Source organism: Carcharhinus amblyrhynchos, chromosome 18 (genome assembly GCF_965287045.1).
Source record: "Carcharhinus amblyrhynchos chromosome 18, sCarAmb.v2.hapA, whole genome shotgun sequence".
NCBI lineage: Eukaryota > Metazoa > Chordata > Chondrichthyes > Carcharhiniformes > Carcharhinidae > Carcharhinus > Carcharhinus amblyrhynchos.
The window spans coordinates 33,302,621-33,323,724 of record NC_137341.1 but is presented as its reverse complement, the minus strand read 5'-3'; the positions used below and the strand labels follow the sequence as shown (position 1 = coordinate 33,323,724).

The 21,104-nt window shown below is 46.5% G+C and overlaps 2 protein-coding genes across 3 annotated transcripts in view; one reads left to right on the top strand and one right to left on the bottom strand.

Annotated features, from left to right (window-relative positions):
- Window positions 1-4,073, top strand: part of vasnb (vasorin b) — a 17,091-nt gene extending 13,018 nt beyond the window's left edge. For both annotated transcript variants that reach the window (XM_080206724.1, XM_080206725.1), the window contains exon 2: window positions 1,510-4,073. In XM_080206724.1, coding sequence (XP_080062850.1) covers window positions 1,510-3,481 — 1,972 coding nt within the window. In that variant the 3' untranslated portion in view covers window positions 3,482-4,073. The remainder of the gene's footprint in view (window positions 1-1,509) is intronic.
- The window catches only part of coro7 (coronin 7), a 111,709-nt gene that overhangs the window by 58,327 nt on the left and 32,278 nt on the right, over window positions 1-21,104 (bottom strand). The window contains exons 8-9 of the mRNA XM_080206723.1: window positions 17,492-17,578; window positions 15,565-15,647 (exon numbers count right to left, since the gene is read on the bottom strand). Of these exons, the coding sequence (XP_080062849.1) occupies window positions 15,565-15,647; window positions 17,492-17,578 (170 nt within the window). The remainder of the gene's footprint in view (window positions 1-15,564; window positions 15,648-17,491; window positions 17,579-21,104) is intronic.

The following is a 21,104-nucleotide window of genomic DNA, read 5'->3' as shown; positions in this document are numbered from 1 at the left end:
CCCCCCACCAAAACACACACACACACACACACACACACACACACACACGGCCCCCCCTCCCCCCACCAAAACACACACACACGGCCCCCCCTCCCCCCACCCCCCACCAAAACACACACACACGGCCCCCCCTCCCCCCACCAAAACACACACACACGGCCCCCCTCCCCCCACCACACACACGGCCCCCCCTTCCCCCCCCCTCCCCCCCCACCCACACACACAGCCCCCCCTTCCCCCCCCCACCACACACACAGCCCCCCCTTCCCCCCCCCACCCCCCCCACAGCCCCCCCTTCCCCCCACCACACACACGGCCCCCCCTTCCCCCCCCCACCCCCCCCCACCACACACACGGCCCCCCCTTCCCCCCCCCACCCCCCCACCACACACACGGCCCCCCCTTCCCCCCCCCACCCCCCCCACCACACACACAGCCCCCCCTTCCCCCCCCACCACACACACAGCCCCCCCTTCCCCCCACCACACACACGGCCCCCCTCCCCCCCTTCCCCCCCCCACCACACACACGGCCCCCCCTTCCCCCCACCACACACACAGCCCCCCCTTCCCCCCAACCACACACCAGCCCCCCCTTCCCCCCACCACACACACAGCTCCCCCCTTCCCCCCACCACACACACAGCCCCCCCCTTCCCCCCACCACACACACAGCCCCCCCCTTCCCCCCACCACACACACAGCCCCCCCCTTCCCCCCACCACACACACAGCCCCCCCTTCCCCCCATCACACACACACAGCCCCCCCTTCCCCCCATCACACACACACAGCCCCCCCTTCCCCCCATCACACACACACTTCCCCCCCTTCCCCCCATCACACACACACAGCCCCCCCCTTCCCCCCACCACACACACACACACACTTCCCCCCCCCACCACACACGCACGCAGCCCCCCCCCACCACACACGCACGCAGCCCCCCCCCACCACACACGCACGCAGCCCCCCCCCCACCACACACGCACGCAGCCCCCCCCCACCACACACGCACGCAGCCCCCCCCTTCCCCCCCCACCACACACACACGCAGCCCCCCCCTTCCCCCCACCACACACACACACACACACAACCCCCTCCCTAAACACACACAGCCCCCTCCCCTCCCCACCCATCAACACACAATTCATCAGTTGAAACTGATTGCTACCCACACTACTCTAATATCAGTATGAGGTGTCATTGTACTTCTCCTCCTTGCACACAGCATAGTTCTTGTGCCCTCCCTCCCTCTCTCCCAACAGCACTGCTCCTTCTCTGTTCTCTTATTTCAACCCTACATCATTTCACCTCTTCCCTCAAGCCCCCCTCCTCCCATTCCCCCACACCCTTCCCTTTTCCAACCACAGTATGATATCACCAGTGTACTTCCTCCCTCCTGCATCATGTTGGACTTTCCATGGTTTGCACAGACTGATTATACTCTGGGTTGCTGCCACTACCTCCCTGGGAGGCTTTATGTAACTCACTCCTCTCTGTCCCCACAGAGCTCACTGCCCCAAGATGAGGACCTCCCGGCACAGTTTGCTCTGGCTGTCCATTCTGTTGCTGCTGATGGAACTGCTCTCGGTGCTGTGCTGCCCGACAAAATGTAACTGCGACGCCTCAGGAATGCTGTGGTGCATCAAGATGGGACTGTCTGCCATTCCCGAACACATCCCTCCCGACACCTCCAGTATCTACGCCTTTGAGAACTCCATTTCCACCCTGCACAAGGAGGATTTTGCAGGACTGGAGGAACTGAAACTGCTTCACTTGTCGCACAATAAAATCAGCAAGCTGCCTCAGGAGGTCTTCCAGCCACTCAGTGTGCTCTCCAATCTGGACCTGTCATCCAACCAGATAACCGAGATCACCAACACCACCTTCTCTGGGCTGCAAGAACTGGAACGACTGTACCTGCAGCAAAACAAGATCGAAATCATCCACCCTGCCGCTTTTGACACGCTAACGAAGCTGGTTGAGCTAAAGCTGCAGGATAACCTGCTCCATCATCTTCCTCCTCTGCAACTTCCCACTCTCCTCCTGCTAGATCTCAGCAGAAATAACATCCCATACACGGAGCTTAGAAGCATCCAGGCACCCGAGATTGAATCCTTAAAGCTGGCTGGACTTGGCCTCAGCACCTTAGACAAGGAGATGTTTAAGAGCATGAGGAATCTTCAGGAGTTGGATCTGTCAGACAATCAGCTGGTGACAGTGTCAGCTGCCCTCCAGCAACTCAACGAACTGACCTATTTGAGTCTACGGGGAAACAACAAGCTCTCTCACCTGAAGGGCGAAGACTTCAAGCACATTAGAAATCTTCAAAAACTGGACATCAGTGGGTTGAGTCTGACAACCATTCCCGAGGGTTTCTTGAACCTCTTCCCCAACTTAAAGAGCCTCTCAGCTGCTGAGAACCCCTACAATTGTGTCTGCCAACTCAGCTGGTTTTCCCAATGGGTCCGGGTCAATGATGCTCTTCTCCAGAGGAAAGAGGAGACACGTTGCCACTTCCCACCGGTCAATGCTGGGAAGCCACTGAACAAATTAATATATGGTGACTTTGGATGTCCCACCACCATCATGCCCATCAGTGCCACAACCACCACTCAGTCAACACCAATCACAACCAAGAAAGCAACATTGGGCCACAAAGCCACACACCTGCCAGGACAACCTTTGTCCTTTAATGGTGGAGCTACACTTGGAGCCATCACTGAAATAGATCAACAACTGAGCACAAAGGGACATCACTGCCTTCCCACAGAATGCCTCAATGGAGGTGTTTGCCAGCTGGATAAGTATGGGCAACACAAATGCATGTGTCGTGCAGGCTTCCATGGGCCACTCTGTGAAGCAGCAAATGGTAGTTTTGATCTCCAGACTTCTCACAAAAGTCTTGTGAACATCAGCCAAATAACCAGCACTTCAGTCACATTAAACTTAGAAGGTTTCAAGCTCTCACCCATTTATTACAAGGGACTCCGACTGACATACAAGAACTGGTCAGGCCCCGACCCCAGACCAGTGTCACTCAACATTCCAACGTCCCTGCCAACGTACAAGATCCCAAGCCTGTGGCCCAACTCAACATATCAGATCTGTGTTGGAGCTCTGGGAGAGACCAGCACCAAAGAAGAGCCTTGCGTAGTTGTACAGACACTACCGATGATGCAATTGGCTCCGTTCATACAGGCAGAGGATAGTAACCTGACAAGTGTCATCTGGCCAGCAATCACAGGCTTGTTCCTGGCCTTACTACTGGCAGTTGTCATCACGCTGTATTGCCGGAGAAAACAAAAGAACTCTGCTCAGCAGGGAGAATCACACCCTTATGATGTGGAAGGGCTCAAACCAAGTCCACAGGAGAGAAAGATCTCATCTAGCACTTGGAAGGAACATGAATGCCTTGCTCTGCAGAGTGAAGTACCATTAATCCAAGATCACCAAAGTAACAGTCCGAAAGTTTTGTGACCTTCCATTCATGGAGATTAATGTGGATTTCCAAAGCCAGCTGTAAAACTTCACTGCTTCAACCAAAAAGCCTTTCTCTACCAAGAGTGGAGTTGCACACAGTACGCTGAGGCAATCCCATTTCAATCTCTCAAGTAAATCCAGTAGATATAAAGCCAATCTTGTCCAAGATTTCCTTACCACATTTTGTACACTTCAATTTGGGATATACTTACTGCATTTGATGCTTCCACAGAGACCTAGTGAAACTCCAACCAAAGGAGATCATACCTTCCAAACCACCACTGTAAATATCACTGGTACTACCTTCGCTATTGAGACATCTATCTGTATGTATCAATTTATGATTTGCACGGCCAGAGTCCCGAGTGTTTTCTATACGTGGATGATGGTCCAAAGCCAACCACACCCCATAATAACCGTCACCATTGCCCAACAGCGCTACAGTATGGGGAAGAGAGCCAGTGACACGCACTTGCCTTCACCCAGCACCATTAATTGCTGTATATTGCTGAGCCAAATTTAATCGAGCCAAGCACACAATGTATATGACGATATTTGTAAGCAAATAAATATTTTTCTAGAGAAGTGACACCAAGGCTCTGGACTGTTTTGTTACACAGCCAGGTGTTAAAGATGAGAGGGGAATGGATGAAGTGCTGGCAATACAGAGGAGAAATGATAGAAGAGTCATACAAAGTGTGGAAGGTGAAGAAACAAGCACTTGTACCACTGAGGGAGGGTGGCAAGGCACATCAAATTTTTAAAACTTTTTTTTAAAGTTTATTTATTAGTGTCACAAATAGGCATACATTAATATTGCAACAAAGTTACTGTGAAAATTCACTAGTTGCCACAGTCTGTTGCCTGTTAGGGTACACTGAAGGAGAATTTAGCATGGCCAATGCAGCTAACCAGAGACATGGGAGGAAACCAGAGCACCCGGAGGAAACTCATGCAAGCACAGGGAGAACGTGCAGATTCCGCACAGTGACCCAAGCCAGAAATTGAACCCAGGTCCTTGGTGCTGTGAAGTACATAAGAACATAAGAAATAGGAGCAGGTTTAGGCCATCTAGCCCCTCGAGCCTGCCCCGCCATTCAATAAGATCATGGCTGATCTGTTGTGGCTCAGTTCCACATTCCCGCCCTCTCCCCATAACCCTTAATCCCCTCGCTCATCAAAAACCCATCAACCTGCGTCTTAAAAATATTTAGCGAGGCAGCCTCCACCAGTTCAACGGGCAGAGAATTCCAGAGATTCACCACGCTTTGAGTGAAGAAGTTCCTCCTCAACTCCGTTCTAAACCGCCCCCCCCCCCTTTATCTTGAGGCTGTGCCCCCTAGTCCTACTGTCCTTTCTGAGCGGGAAGAGTCTCTCCACCTCTATCCTATCCATCCCATTCATCATCTTATATGTCTCAATGAGATCTCCCCTCATTCTTCTAAACTCTAACAAGTACAAGCCTAGTTTATTCAGCCTCTCCTCATAGCTCAACCCCCTCAACATGCTAACCACTCTGCCACCATGCCATTTGGCAATGTAGCCAAAACAGTGCCTCTTGGAGTGAAGGGCAAAGCTGGTAGAAATAGGGAAAGCTGGATGACTCGCAATATTGAGGTCCTGGTCAAGAAGAAGGAGGCACATGACATGCATAGGCAGTTGGGATCAAGTGGATCTCTTCAAGAGTATAGAGGGTGTAGTAGAGGTAAGAGAGAAATCATGAGGGCAAAAAGGGGACATGAGATTGTTTTGACAGATGAGGCAAAGGAGAATCCAAAGAGCTTGTACAAATACATAAAGGGCAAAAGAGTAACGAGGGAGAGAGTAGGGCCTTTTAAGGATCAACAAGGTCATCTATGTGCAGATCCACAAGAGATGGGTGAGATCCTAAATGAATATTTCTCATCAGTATTTACTATTGAGAAAAGCATGGATGTTAGGGAACTTGGGGAAATAAATAGTGATGTCTTGAGGAGTGTACATGTAACAGAGGTGGTGGTGCTGGAAGTCTTAATGCACATCAAGGTAGATAAATCCCTGGGGCCTAATGAAGCATATCCCAGGATGTTGTGGGAGGCTGGGGAGGAAGTTGTCAGTCCCCTTGCAGAAATATTTGAATCGATAGTCACAGGTGAGGTGCCTGAAGATTGGAGGGTAGCAAATGTTGCGCCTTTGTCTAAAAAGGGCTGCAGGAAACGCCTGAGAACTACAGGCTGGCGAGCCTCACATCTGCAGTGGATAAGTTGCGGGCAGATATTTTGAGAGACAGGATCTGCAAGCATTTAGAGACACCAGAACTGATTAGGGACAGTCAGCATGGCTTTCTAAGTGGAAAATAATGTCTCACAAATTTGATAGAGTTTTTTGAAGGGGTAACCAAGAAGGTAGATGATGACAGTGCAGTTGATGTTGTCTACATGGACTTTAGCAAGGCCTTTGACAAACTACTGCATGGTAGATTGTTGCATAAGGTAAATCTCACGGGATCCAGGGTGAGGTATCTAAGTGGATACAAAATTGGCTGGATGATAGAAGCCAGAGGGTGGTTGTAGAGGGCTGTTTTTCAAACTGGAGGCCTGTGACCAGCAGGGATCAGTGCAGGGTCCACTGTTATTTGTCATTTATATTAACGATTTGGATGAGAACATAGGAGGCATGGTTAGTAAGTTTGCAAATGACACCAAGATTGGTAGCATGGTGGACAGTGAAGAAGGTTATCTAAGATTGCAACGGAATCTTGATCAATTGGGCCAGTGGGTTGGCAAATGGCAGATGGAAGATGGAGTTTAATTTAGGTAAATGTGAGGTGATGCATTTTGGTAGATTGAACCAGAGCAGGACTTACTCAGTTAGAGGTAGGGCGTTGGGGAGAGTTATGGGACAAAGAGATCTAGGGGTACATGTTCATGGCTCGTTTTAAGTGGAGTCACAGATGGACAGAGTGGTGAAGAAAGCATTTGGCATGCTTGGTTTCACCAGTCGGAACAACGAATACAGGAGTTAGGACATCTTGTCGAAGTTGTATAAGACATTGGTAAGACCACACTTGGAATACTGTGTGCAGTTCTGGTCACCCTATTATAGAAAGAATATTAAACTAGAAAGAGTGAAGAAAAAGGTTTACTAGGATGCTACCAGGACTTGATGGTTTGAGTTATAAGGAGAAGCTGGATAGACTGGGACATTTTTCCCTGGAGCGTAGGATGCTTAGGGGTGATCTTGTAGAAGTCTATAAAATAATGAGAGGCATAGATCAGCTAGATAATACCTTTTCCCAAAGCTGGGGGAGTCTAAAACTAGAGGGCATAGGTTTAAGGTGAGAGGGGAGAGATACAAAAGGGTCCAGAGAGGCAATTTTTTAAAACAGAGGGTAGTGAGTGTCTGGAATAAGCTGCCAGAAGTAGTAGTGGAGGCAGGTACAATTTTATCTTTTAAAAAGCATTTAGACAGTTACATGGGCAAGATGGATATAGAGAGATATGGGCAATTGGGACTAGCTTAGGGCTTTAAAAAAAAGACGGCATGGACAAGTTGGGCCGAAGGGCTTGTTTCCACACTGTAAACCTTTATGACTCTATAAGCAGCATGTTCTGAATTATCACAGCAACTGGAAGGATACTGTCCTCCTTCCATCAATGTGAGGGACTGAGTTCAAATTCTAGTCTCCCACTTATCTCAGAAACAGTTCCAGAACCGAAAGGGGCAAGGACACAACAGAGACCGTGTGGCAGGGGAACAGGTGTCATTAAAGACCAAATCGATCCTCAAATTGGAGGTGCATCTGAAATCAACAAACATTCCAAGCTACATCCCACCACCCCTTTCCCCCCACCCCGACGTGTGAGACATGCTCACTCCAAAATTTGATTCATATCGCGCTAACACAATAAAATTACCTGAAGCACTTTGGGGTGAAAAATGGTGGCGAGCAGGGAGGGGAGAAAAGTGAAAAAAAAATCTAAAAAGCAGACAAAGGAAGGGTTTAATTTGAGAGACAGACATAAATAGAAACAAGCGCATGAACTTGCATTTCTATAGACCTTTCCTTGGGCCAAGTTCCCAAAGTGCTTAGTTAATGAAGTATTTTATAATACTTTACATACATACAATAAGACTAGCCTGAAATAATGTTGGAAACAGGGCACCATGTGTGGACAGCAAACTCCCACAAATAGCAGTGATAATAACTAGATAATCCTTATAGCCATTGGTGGTCAAAGTATAAACACTGGCTAAGGCGACAGGAAGAATTCACATTTCTCAAAGAACTCTTGCATCTACACAAGCACATCAATTTAGCGTCTCTTCCAAAAACAGCATCTCCATCAGTGCAGCACTCTCTTAGTTCTACGCTGTCAGCCTAACTTTAATTTTAATTTGTTCATGAGAGGTGAGCCAGCATTTATTGCTCATCCCTAATTCCCTTGTGAAGGTGGTGATGCCTTCTTGAACTGCTGCAGTACACGTGGTGCCAGTACATCCACAGTGTCGTTCGGGAGGGAGTTCCAGGATTTTGACCCAGCAACAGTGAAAGAACAGCGATATATTTCCAAGACTTGATGTTGAGTGGTGGTGGTACTGCGCCTGTCTTTTTATACAGTAGTGGTCATGGTTGTGGTTATTTAAGTAGCCTTGGTGAGTTCCTGCAGTGCGTTTTGTAGCTGGTACACACTGCTGCTATTGTGGAGGATGTGAATGTTTGTGCATGGGTTACCAAGAGGCAGGCTTGTTGCCCTGGATGGTGTCAAACTTCTCAAGTGTTGTTGGAGCCAGGCAACTGGAGAGTGTTCCATCAGATTCCTGACTTGTGCCTTGTAGATGGTGGATAGGCTTTTTTTGGGAAGTCAGTAGCTGATTTATTCGCTGCAGGATTCCTAGTCCCTGACCTGTTCTTGTAGCCACAGTATTTAAATGGTTTGTCCCGTTCAGTTTTTAGTCAATGTAACTGCACAGGATGTTGATACTGGGGGATTCAGCAATGGTAATAATATTGAATGTCACGGGGTGATGGTTACAAATTGTCATTGCCTGGCACTTGTGTGGAACAAATACTTACTTACCACTTGTCAGCCCAAACCTAGGTATTGGCCAGGTCTTGGTGCATTTGGACATGGACCAGTTCAGTATCTCAGGAATTACAAATGGTACCGAACATTGTGCAGTCACCAATGAACAATCCATTACTGATCTTACGATGGAAGGAAGGTCATTGATGAAGCAGCTAAAGATGCCAGGTATGACTCCAACCAAGGAAAAATTTTTTCCCTGATTCCCACTGACTCCAGTTTTGTCCTATTGTACCAAATTATTAAACAGGAATGGGACGGCCGTAGTTATGGGGGATTTCAATCTGCATATTGATTGGTCGACCCATGTTGGACGTGGGGGGCTCGAGGAAGAGTTCTTGGAATGCTGCCGGGATAGTTTCCTCGAACAGTGTGTGTTGGAGCCGACGAGGGAGCGAGCTATCTTGGATCTGGTGCTATGTAACGAAGCGGGTAGAATTAGGGACCTTGTGGTGAAGGATCCTCTTGGGGAGAGTGATCATTGTATGATGGAGTTTCTGGTGCAGATGGAGGATGAGAAAGTGGGTTCCCGGACACGCGTCCTTTGTTTGAATAGAGGGGAATACGGTAGGATGAGAGAAGAATTGGCGAATGTGGACTGGGAGAGCGCGTTGGAGGGAGGGTCTGTTGAGGAGCAGTGGAGGATCTTTAGGGAGATCTTTCTTGGTGCTCAACGGAAATTTATTCCGATGGTCAAAAAGGATAGTAGAAGGAGAGGTAATAAGCCGTGGATAACGAAGGAGGTGAAGGAAAGTGTTAAACTAAAAGCGGAGGAATTTAGAGTAGCTAAGAGTAGTGGGCGAGAAGAGGATTGGGAGAGGTTTAAATGTCAACAAAGATTGACAAAGCAGTTGATAAGGAAGGGTAGGAGAAACTATGAAGCTGGGCTAGCGCTTAATATAAAAAAGGATAGCAAGAGTTTTTATAAATATATAAAAAGGAAGAGGCTGGCTAGGGTGAATGTTGGTCCTTTAGAGGATGAGAAAGGGGACCTAGTGGTAGGGGATGGGGATATGGCTAAGGTATTGAATAACTTTTTTGTTTCTGTCTTCACGGAGGAGGACGTGAATAATTTGCCGGGTGTTAGCGATGGAAAGGTGGTAGGACTGGAGGGTCTTAATGACATTACTGTTACTAGAAAGGCGGTGCTCGACAGACTGGAGGGGCTGATTGTGGACAAGTCCCCAGGACCGGATGGAATGCATCCGAGGGTTCTGAAAGAAATGGCGGAGGTGATAGTGGATGCCTTGGTGGTTATTTTCCAAACGTCACTCGATTCCGGGGAAGTGCCGGATGATTGGAAAACGGCTAATGTTACGCCGTTGTTTAAGAAGGGTGCCAGGCAAAAGGCAGGGAATTATAGGCCGGTTAGTTTAACGTCAGTGGTAGGTAAAATGTTAGAATCCGTCATTAAGGAGGAAATTGCGAGGCATCTTGAAGGGAATTGCTTGATAGAGCAGACGCAGCACGGTTTCATTAAAGGGAAGTCGTGTCTGACAAATTTACTGGAGTTCTATGAGGATGTGTCTAGGGCGGTGGATAGAGGAGAGCCGGTGGATGTGGTCTTTCTAGATTTTCAGAAGACGTTTGACAAAGTGCCTCACAAGAGGTTATTGCAGAAGGTCGAGGGACATGGAGTTGGGGGTAGGGTGTTAGCGTGGATAGAGGATTGGTTGTCAAATAGGAGGCAGAGAGTGGGGGTCAACGGGTGCTATTCGGATTGGCGGATGGTGACTAGTGGAGTGCCCCAGGGGTCGGTGCTGGGGCCTCAGCTTTTTACCATTTATATAGATGATCTGGAGGAGGGAACCGAGTGTAGAGTGTTGAAATTTGCTGATGACACCAAGATTGGGGGAACGGCAAATTGTGCGGAGGGTGTGGAGAGTCTGCAGAAGGATATAGATAGGCTGGGCGAATGGGCCAGGAAATGGCAAATGGAATTTAATGTTGGCAAGTGTGAGGTGGTCCACTTTGGTAGGAAGAATGGTAGGAAGGACTATTACTTATGGGGCGAAAAACTGCAGCAGACGACGGTGCAGAGGGACCTCGGGGTCCTTGTGCATGAGTCGCAAAAACCCAGCTTGCAGGTGCAGCAGGTGGTCAGGAAGGCGAATGGGATGCTGGCCTTCATAGCGAAGGGGATTGAATATAAAAGTAGGGAGGTCTTGCTGCAGCTGTATAGGGCATTGGTGAGGCCGCAGCTGGAGTACTGTGTGCATTTTTGGGCGCCGCACCTGCGCAAAGATATTTTGGCCTTGGAGGGAGTGCAGAAGAGGTTTACTAGGCTGATACCGGAGTTGAGCTATGAGGAGAGGCTGAATAAACTGGGCTTGTACTCGTTAGAGTTTAGAAGAATGAGAGGAGATCTCATTGAGACGTATAAGATGATGAATGGGATGGATAGGATAGAGGTGGAAAGACTCTTCCCGCTCAAAAAAGACAATAGGACTAGGGGGCACAGCCTCAAGATAAAAGGGGGGCGGTTTAGAACGGAGTTGAGGAGGAACTTCTTCACTCAAAGGGTGGTGAATCTCTGGAATTCTCTGCCCGTTGAAGTGGTGGAGGCTGCCTCGCTAAATATTTTTAAGACGCGGGTTGATGGGTTTTTGATAGGAGAGGGGATTAAGGGTTATGGGGAGAGGGCGGGAAAGTGGAACTGAGCAGCGACAGATCAGCCATGATCTTATTGAATGGCGGGGCAGGCTCGAAGGGCTGGATGGCCTACTCCTGCTCCTATTTCTTATGTTCTTATCTTAGGCCTCATTGATGCCGTCAAATGCAGCTGCGATGTCAAGGACAGTCACTCTCATTACTGGACTTCAGCTCATTTGTCCGTGTTTGAACCAAGGCTATAATGAGGTCAGGTACTCTGGCAGAACCCAAACTGAGTGCCAGTGAGCATGTTATTGCTAAGTAATTGCCTTTTGATAATGCTGTTGATGACCCCTTCCATCACTTCACTGATGACCGAAAGTAGACCGACAGGATGGTAATTACCTGGTTTGGATTGTCCTGTTTTCCTTTGAGTACAGGACATACCTGGCAATTTTCCACATTGCCAGGTTGATGTCAGTGTTGTAGCTGTACTACAAAGAACTCAATTACCTAAATCAGGATTTCCAGCAGACAGGATGCATTTTGAACTTGCTGTCAGGATGAACACCATTAGCCTGTTTTTTCAAAACTTCAATTCCTTTTTGCACACCACCAACCTGCACCAATATTTGCCTACCTTTTTCACAATGTGCAAGCTTCATTTAAGAAATTTTTGGAGGAAATTTCATAGTCAAAGTACTAAAATTGACACTAAGTTTATTTGTTAGTCACAAGTAGGCTTACGTTAACACTGAAATTAAGTCACTATGAAAATCCCAATTTGATCTGGCAAATTTCAAATGGTAGCTGGAAAGTTCCAAGCCTGGACCTTCTATTTCATTAGAAAACTTCTTTTACTTTAGAGCGACCTGCAACCTTTCCTCCCCATAGCCTTCTACCTCCAGGCAGCAAGACAGGTGCTGTTGGAATGCAGTGGCTTTTTTTTGAATGTTGCCAAGGGGATTAGGCCCAAGGCTCAGGAATGAGCTGGGCCAATTCTTTAATAAAACACCTGCACTCAACAGGAAGGCGACTTCAATAGAATTAGGGCACAAACAAGAAAGCTAATAATAGGATTAGTAGTGTCCTGCTTTAGGAGTTTAGGAATTAGATTATTTAACCAGTTCGACCCAGCTGCCACAGCACAAGCCTGGCCTACAGCAGTCAGACAATTGTACAACCGTTTCTGGATTTTTAAAAATTCATTGATGAGATGTGGGCATCTTTGGCTGGGCCATCCCTAATTCTTCTTGAACTGCGTGGCTTGCTCAGTAATTTCAGTGGACAGTTAAGAGTCAACCACATTGCTGTGGGTCTGGAGTCATATGAGACCAGGCCAAGTAAGGACAGCAGATTTTCTTCCCTAAAGGACATTAATAAACCAAATGGGTTTTAAATTACAATTGACAATGGTTTCAAGGTCATAATTAGAGTATGGGTGGCATAGCGGTTAGCATTGCTATCTCAGTGCCAGGGACCCAGATTCAATTCTCGGCTTGAGTCACTGTCTCTGCAGATTCTGCATGGGCTTCCTCTGGGTGCTCTGGTTTCCTCCCACAGTCCAAAAGTCATGTTGGTTAGGTACATTGGCCATGCTAAATTCAGTGTACCCGAACAGGCACCGGAGTGTAGCAACTAGCAGATTTTCACAGTAACTTCACTGTGGTGTTAATGTAAGCCTACTTATGACAGTAAATAAACTTTACTTTAAATTTCAGATTTTTATTGGACTCAAATTTCAACATCTGCTATTGTGGGATTCGAACCCTGGCCCTGGGAGCATTATCCTGCATTTCTGGATTATTACTCCAGTGACAATATCACTATGCCATTGCCTCCCCATACATACTTGGTAAATACTGGAGTGTGTGATACTTGCAGCAAACACTTTCATTTATATCAACAAAGTAGAATGTCCCAAGGCATTTCTCGGGAAAGACTTCCCTCAAGAGATATTAGGACAGGTGGCCAAAAATTTAGTCAAAGGAGTAGGCTTAAGGAGCATCGCTATGGAGGAGAGTTAAAGAAACTGAGGGGTTAAGGGAAGGAATTCATAGTTTGGGTCTTCACTGTAATCACTCTGTGCTCTGCCATATGCTCATTCTTTGCCCTGCACCTAGAAATGAATCTGTTGTTGAAACAAAGCATTCTTTTGCTTACACAGGGGTCATTGTCTAATTACAACTGGTCTTGATTTGACTGCAGGCTACACACCTGATTTCTATTTCCCAACGTCACAGGAGCTTTCAAGATGCCAACAATTAAACCTAAGCGAACTGCAATTTTGTTGTTTCAAAGATTTGCTTAGGGATTTTGAAGAATACTCAGGGCAGGTCTAAAAACCAGGAAACATTTCCAAATTTAATACTCCCCAAGCAAGAATTCTTTGCTGTGGTGTGTTTGAGGAACATCTCTTATGGAAAAAATCAGACACTAGAAACCTTGAACAGAATTGTAATCCCGTTGGTTTTAGCTTCTTCAGCTGGTACATAGTAACATTGAAGAGAACTCCAATACTGCTATTTGCTAACAGGATTAGTGATGATCTCGCATTGCAGCAGGTTAGAAACCAGTTCAGTGGCAGCACTGAAGTAGGTTACACTCAGTGGATTATTGACAAGCATGCCTTGATAACTAATGTCAAAAGAAATATTAGAATTCAGCGAGTCTCTCAAACATTAAAACATTCCAGATGTTGTGTGTTACTCTGAAGAGCAAGCACAGCAGCCATTTTGTGCACAAGTTGTCAAAAACAAGGAGATAAGCGTGCAGATCATGTGTTTGGAGATATTGTTGAAGCAGTAACATTGGCCAGGACTCCAGGCTCTCTCTTTGCACTTCTTCATATAGAGCACATTGGGCAGTGTGTAAAAGAAAACAAAGGGCAGACTGACCTGTTGTTTAACTTCTCACCCAATCAGAAACTTTTGATTCAGATGAAAGGCATACCAACCGAGGCAACAGCCCAGTGTTAATGTGTGAGAATGTTGATTATTTGCCCACATGCACTTGCCTTTTATAGGAAGCTTTCAAAATGAGCCAAATATTATTTCCTTTTTGTAAAGAAAACTCTGCTCACTAATGATTGTTTAAACTCAGAAATATTTTATTTTTATTGAGCTATAGAAGAACATGAAATATTTGAAATGTGGCCAGACTGTGGAAGGTGTCTTGTGTTTAATCCAGAGTTTGAAGGTGATTGATTCACCAACAAGCACAATTCCCAAGACCTGTTCGTTTGAATTATTGCAGAGATAATTAACAACCTAACATAAGAGGTTTCAGTGGAAAGCTGGGGCACTTTTTGACTATTCTGGCCTATCATTTCGACTGTGAGAGAACACATTACAGGAATGGAACATTGTTTGCATGTCCATGATTCACTCAACATGTGAACCAAGGCAGTAAATTGGAACTCTCAATACACAGGGCATGAGGTAGGGGAGAAGGAGGAAAGAGAGGCCCAGAGGCATGAGGGAGCGGAGAAAGGCGGGTGCAAAGAGGAGGGCGCAGTGGCCAGAGGGGAGCGGGGAACGGGGAAGGGGAAGGGGAGCAGAGAGAAGGGGGAAAGGGAGCAGAAAGAAAGGGAAAAAAGAGCAGGGAAAAGGGATTTAGAAGGTGGGGGAAGATAGGTGGGAAGGAAACGGTGAGAATGGGTAATTGGCAGCGGGATAGAGAGGCAGAGAATGCTGGGATGAATTCTGGTATCTGTCTCTCATTCAGTTGTTATCATGTCTGAGACCAAAGACTATCAATGTTTTCACTGTAAATATTCATTATCAAGGCATAAATAGTTCACATTGTCAATGCAGTTTTACCAGCTGAGATAATTTTATATTTTCATTTTTATAGCAAATATAAATTTTAAAAATAGCAAACACAACCATTTGAAACTCCTGTAAAAACAAGCAAGATTATCTCTAAACTGGACCGGGGGGGGAGGGGGAGGAGGAGGAGGAGGAGGAAGAGAAGAGAGAGAGAGAGATTTACTAAGCCCCTAAAGCCACTCTGCCTGGAACCTCCCAGCCCAGCACAGCCCAGGGACAGAGCCTGGAACCTCCCAGCCCGTCATGGCCCAGGGACAGAGCCTGGAACTTCCCCAGCCCAGCACGGCCCAGGGACAGAGCCTGGAACTTCCCCAGCCCGTCATGGCCCAGGGACAGAGCCTGGAACTTCCCCAGCCCAGCACGGCCCAGGGACAGAGCCTGGAACCTCCCCAGCCCAGCACAGCCCGGGGACAGAGCCTGGAACGTCCCCAGCCCAGCACAGCCCGGGGACAGAGCCTGGAACGTCTAAACTGAGACATACACTTTTTTCAACCATGTCAGTAACTCCAGGGTAAGCAAATTTAACAATCCTGATGGGTCATATCAATAACATAATGCCTGGCCTGAGTGTGATACGTATTTTTGCACTCACCTCTGTGCTGTATCAAGTGTGAAAGTGGTGATAGGACTGGTGAACCGGCGTGTGTCCCAAAGTCTGGCTTGTCGTTCACGCATCTGAAAGAGACAATGGGGAAGGAATGAGCAAACAGCAAGAGAAGCAAGGAACTTACTGCCTCACACCACAGCACTGCCTGAACAGGGATAGGAAGAGGGACTCTCCATATAAACACAAGAGGGTATCCAAGATCCTTCCAGATTTCTGGGGAGTGGGAAGATTGGCTTCAGGGTGGATCTAGGATCCCATTACAGCCCAAACCCCATTCATTCACCTCGTGCACATCCCAAGTCACGTATAAGTTACCTACCTGGGTGTGAGAAATGGTACGTGCACACAGGAGATGAGCAATAGGAAGCAACATGTAGACAAGTACACATGACTCATCAGCCAAGTGAGAGATATAGTACTGCAGATATGATCGGTAAGGCAGAGGTTTGGGGTTAACATGCAACATGAGTCTCCATTTATATCTCCTTTGAAGAACTCTTCAACAATTACATGTCCCAATGGAAAGGGGCAGTACAAAACCACTAACAAAAACAAACCAAAACTGGCTTGGAGGGCTAAAGGGACTATTCTAATGCTTTAATTTTCTTTGTTCTTTAAAGGAACCTTAACTTGATGACTTTCACAGGTTGAAAACATACTGCACCCTCCAGGGGTTGCAGAAGGCCTCAAGGGTACCAGCAGTCACTACTGACTCCCTCTTCAGAGTGGCACAGTAGTTAGCACTGCTGGCTCACAGCGCTTGGGACTGGGTTCAATTCCAGCCTTGGGTCACTCTGTGTGGAGTTTGCACATTCTTCCTGTGTCTGCGTGGATTTTCTCCAGTTTCCTCCCACACTCCAAACATGCACCAGTCAGGTGGATTAGCTATGGTGAATGCACAGGTAGGCCTGGATAAGATGCTCTGAGGGTTGATACAGAGTCAATGAGCTGAATGGCCTCCTCCTGCACTGTAGCAATTCTACGATACCTAGGCATGAAGATAGCTACGAAAGAGCGGCAAGCAGTTAGGCTGAATAAGCCTCTGGATTACCTGCTGCTTGGAATTTATAATGGCTAGTTTCCACTTATGTGGCATTTTTCGTAACTTCTAAACATTCCAAAGCAGTTGTCGGCCTGTGATGTACTTTCTTAGGTGTAATCAATGTTGTAATGCAGAAAACATGGCAGGCAATCTGCACACAGCAAGAACGTACAAACAGCAATGTGACAACAACCAGATAACCTGCTAACTGAGGGATAACCTGCTAACTGAGGGAGTACGTCCCTACTCTTCCTTGTAAGATCTCTCATTTTCACTCAAGAATACAGGCAAACATTTGGTTAGTCATTGCAGCCAAAAGATGGCACCTCAAAAATGCAATGCCCCCTCCATAGTGCCCATCAGGGCAGCGCTCCCTCCTGAACAGCCCAACAGCGCGGTGTCTCTCTGTCAGCTATGTTGGCCATCTGACAGCACAGTGGCCTCTTGGTACTGCCCATCAAGGCACCACTTCAACAGTGCAGGGCTATTCCCCACTCCTGGGCACCCCCCTACACCTAGGACAGCATCCCCTCAGTACCACTCCCCCAAGTGGTGTTGAGCTCCCTCACTTCTGCTAATTTGGAGGAGAGAGTATTACCCACTGAGCTGGCCAGCAGTATGGATGAGATTCAGAACCATAATGCTGGGCTGGTTAGTGTGAAATGGATACACACGAGTAGCATACTGATAAACAAGTTCAGTTCTGTAATCCCGCCACATTTCCGAAACAGTGAAAGATTGCAGCAAGATAGTTCATTGCACTGGTGAAACCCCTTACCATCAAAACTGCCTGTCTGCTATACAGTCAAAGCATTGTTACATGCAGAGACACTTGTGTACTGAGCCCATTATGAGACCAGTGATAGTTACCTGGCTAAACCCAGTCGACAGGACAGTGTCTGATGTATTAAGCCAGATCAGCCGGGAATCCTTAATGTTGTCGTGGCCTTGAACGCTCTGGAAAAAAGAGAAGATTTTACACTCACTCAATGCAACAGCAGGGGGGGGACAACCCCAATTCTGCCCCAGTATCCCCAGCCCCACATCAATATTCCACTCTCCTCCCACCTGCCTGTCATGCAGCTGATGCATTATCTCTACTGCCTGCTGTCTTTGAAAGTAGTCCAACAATAACAGCAGGTCCAACCTCCACTGACTAATCCTACGCCAAAGAAAAGCAGCCATTTTGTCATCTGCACTTGTACAAATGTTTACTGTGACAGAACAGACACAATCTGATTGTGCCTGGCAGACTGACAGCTGGATGGAGAGAGCAGGGCCCTTCCCCCACTCAGGCAAAAGTGTCCTAAAATTGTCACCTTTCCCAGTCCAACCAGTTGGAGAAGGCCCTTCAGGATTTTGGCCTTTTCCTATTCCCACAAACCTTCATTTTTTGAACAGATTCTCAGGATGTGGCATCACAGACAAGGTTATCATATGTTATCTATCCTTAGTCCCTCTGAACTGAGTGACTTGCTAGATAGACTAATGAGTCAACACATGCATGAGAGTCTCAGACTGGGTAAAGATTTCCTTTTCTAAATGACACTAATGAACCAGATGCTTCAACAATTTTACAACAATCTGACAGCTTCATGGTCACTTGTAAATGGAATTTAAGGGGCGACATGGTAGCACAGTGGTTAACACTGCTGCTTCACAGCGCCAGAAACCCAGGTTTGATTTCTGGCTTGGGTCACTGTCTATGTGGAGTCTGCATTTCCTTCCCGTGTCTGCATGGGTTTTTTCTGGGGGCTTTAGTTTCCACCCACAGTCCAAAAGATGTGCGGGTTAGGTGGTTTGGCCATGCTAAATTTTCCCTTACTGTCTTAGTGGGTAATCATGTGGGGTTACAGAGATAGGGCCTGGGTGGGATTGTTGTCAGTGTAGGCTCAATGGGTCGAATGGCCACCTCGTGCACTGTAGGGTTTCTATGATTCTAAGTTCACAAACTGCCTGGTAGAGATCTGAACGCTGATTCTCTAGATAATTGGTCCAGTGGTGACATTCACAGGACTGAAAGCAGAATAGGAACTATAGCTGGTCAGGATTCACCCAGCCAATCCTTTGCTGTGAGAGAGTTGCTCAATGAGAGGCCAGTGCACAAGTTCAGGCTGATTAACATCGTTGGAATGCAAGAGATAAATAAACTATCAGGCAAACTTCCCAGCCTCAGAGAGTTGTTGTTCATTGTGCTTCATTGTTTGAGCCTTCTTCAGAAAGAAAGCAATTGTGTTCATACACCACCCTTCATGACCACTGGATGGCCCAAAGTGCATTATAGTCAATGAGGTCTCTTTGAAGGAGTCATTGCTGTAATGTAGAAAACTCTGCAGCCAGTTTGCACACAGCAAGCTCCCTCTCTCTCCTCCCTCAAGACCCACCCCCCCAACTGAGATTTCAGACTTGCTTGATCTTTGCTTCTTTAGTTCAATGACTATTTTTCCTTTTTCCCCATGAAGCACCTTGGAATGTTTTTCTACTCTGAAGACAGTGTAAATGCAAGTCCTAACTTACAGTAAAGATAAACAGAAGCTAATGATATTGGCCATTGACCAATTTACACTACACCTAGCACAACAGGAAAAGCCTCTACAGTTGGATTAATTAGAAGCCTGTCAGAAAAGTGCAATGATTATCATGATGGATTTTAATCTGTGTGCAGATGAGAATAATCAGATGGGCAAAGGTAGCATTATTTGACAAATTCAAAGAATATTTTCAGGATCAGTTCTTTGATCAGCATGTTCCAGAGCCAACCAGGGAACAGGTTATACTAGACCGGGTATTGTGCAATTGGATTACAATATTAATCACCTCAAAATGAAGGCACCCCTATGTAACAGTATGAAATTTACTTTCAATTTGAGGGAGAAAAGAGTGGGTCTAAGACCAGCCTGTTAAACTTAAACAAGGGCAATTACAGAGGCATGAAACCAGAACAAATAACATTAAGGGATAAGTCAAAAGTGGCAGACATTTCAGAATAGTTATGTTCCAACAAGAAAATAAAGCATTTCAAGGGAGGATCCACCGATGATTAATTGAAAGAGTAAATGGTATCAAACAAGGAAAAACCATATAAACGCAGAAATATAAAAACAGTAAGTTTCTATATTTTAAAACAATAAGAGGTAAAGGCATTAGTCCTGTAGAAAGTGAATCTGGGGAGTGACTAATGGAAAATAAGGAGTTAGCAGATGTATTTTTCATCAGCTTTCACCCAGAGGATACAAGTAACAGCCCAGAAATGGATGTAAAATCAGAAATTGGAAGAGAGGGAGGAACTCAAGAAAAGAGCTAATCTAAGTTTTTAATTCAAAAGGAAACAGAAAGCAGGAAACTATAGACCAATTAGTTTAACATGTCTTAGGGAAAATGTTTGAAGTTATTATTTAATAAGTTATAACAGAGCACTGATATAATTTCAAGGTAATCATGCATTGTCAATGCGGTTTGTGAAATGGAAATTATGTATAACCCTGGAGTGAGCTTGACGTCAGTGATAGTGAAATTGTTGGGGAAGATCTTAGGAATAGGATCTATACACATTTGGAACAGCATGGTTTTGTACCAGGGAGGTCACGTCTCATTAATTTATTTGACATTTTTGAGGAGGTCACAAAAATGATTGGCGAGGGAAAGGCTGTGGGTGTTGTCTATCTACATGGACTTTAGTAAAGCATTTGACTAGGCAGGCTGGTACAAAAGATTAAATCTCACGGGATCAGAGGTGAATTAGCTAGATGGATTCAGAACTGGTTTAGCCATAGAAGACAGAGGTAGCGGTGGAAGGGTGTTTTTCTGAATGGAGGACTGTAACTAGTGGTGTTCCTCAGGGATTAGTGCTGGGATCTCAGTTGTTGACTTTGAAGAAAACGTAGCTGGTCTGATTAATAAGTTTGCAGATGATACTAAGATTGGCGGAGCTGTGGATAATGTTGAAGATTGCCAGAGAGTACATTTGGATAAAGATACACTGGGAAACTGGGGGGAGAAATGGCAGATGGAATTTAATAGTAAGAAGTCTCACAACACCAGGTTAAAGTCCAATAGGTTTATTTGGTAGCAAAATCCACTAGCGCTGCCCCTTCGTCAGGTGAGTGGGAGTTCTATTCACAAACAGGGCACATAAAGACACAAACTCAATTTACAAAATAATGATTGGAATGCGAGTCTTTACAGCTAATCAAGTCTTAAAGGTACAGACAATGTGAGTGGAGAGAGCGTTAAGCACAGGATAAAGAGATGTGTCTTGTCTCCAGAAAGAAAAGTTAGTGAAATTTTGCAAGCCCAGGCAAGTCCTTATGGGGGTTACAGATAGTGTGACACGAACGCAAGATCCCGGTTGAGGCTGTCCTCATGTGTGTGGAACTTGGCTATCAGTCTCTGCTCAGCGACTTTGTGCTGTCGTGTATAGTGAAGGCCGCCTTGGCGAACGCTTACCCGAAGATCAGAGGCCGAATGCCCATGACCGCTGGAG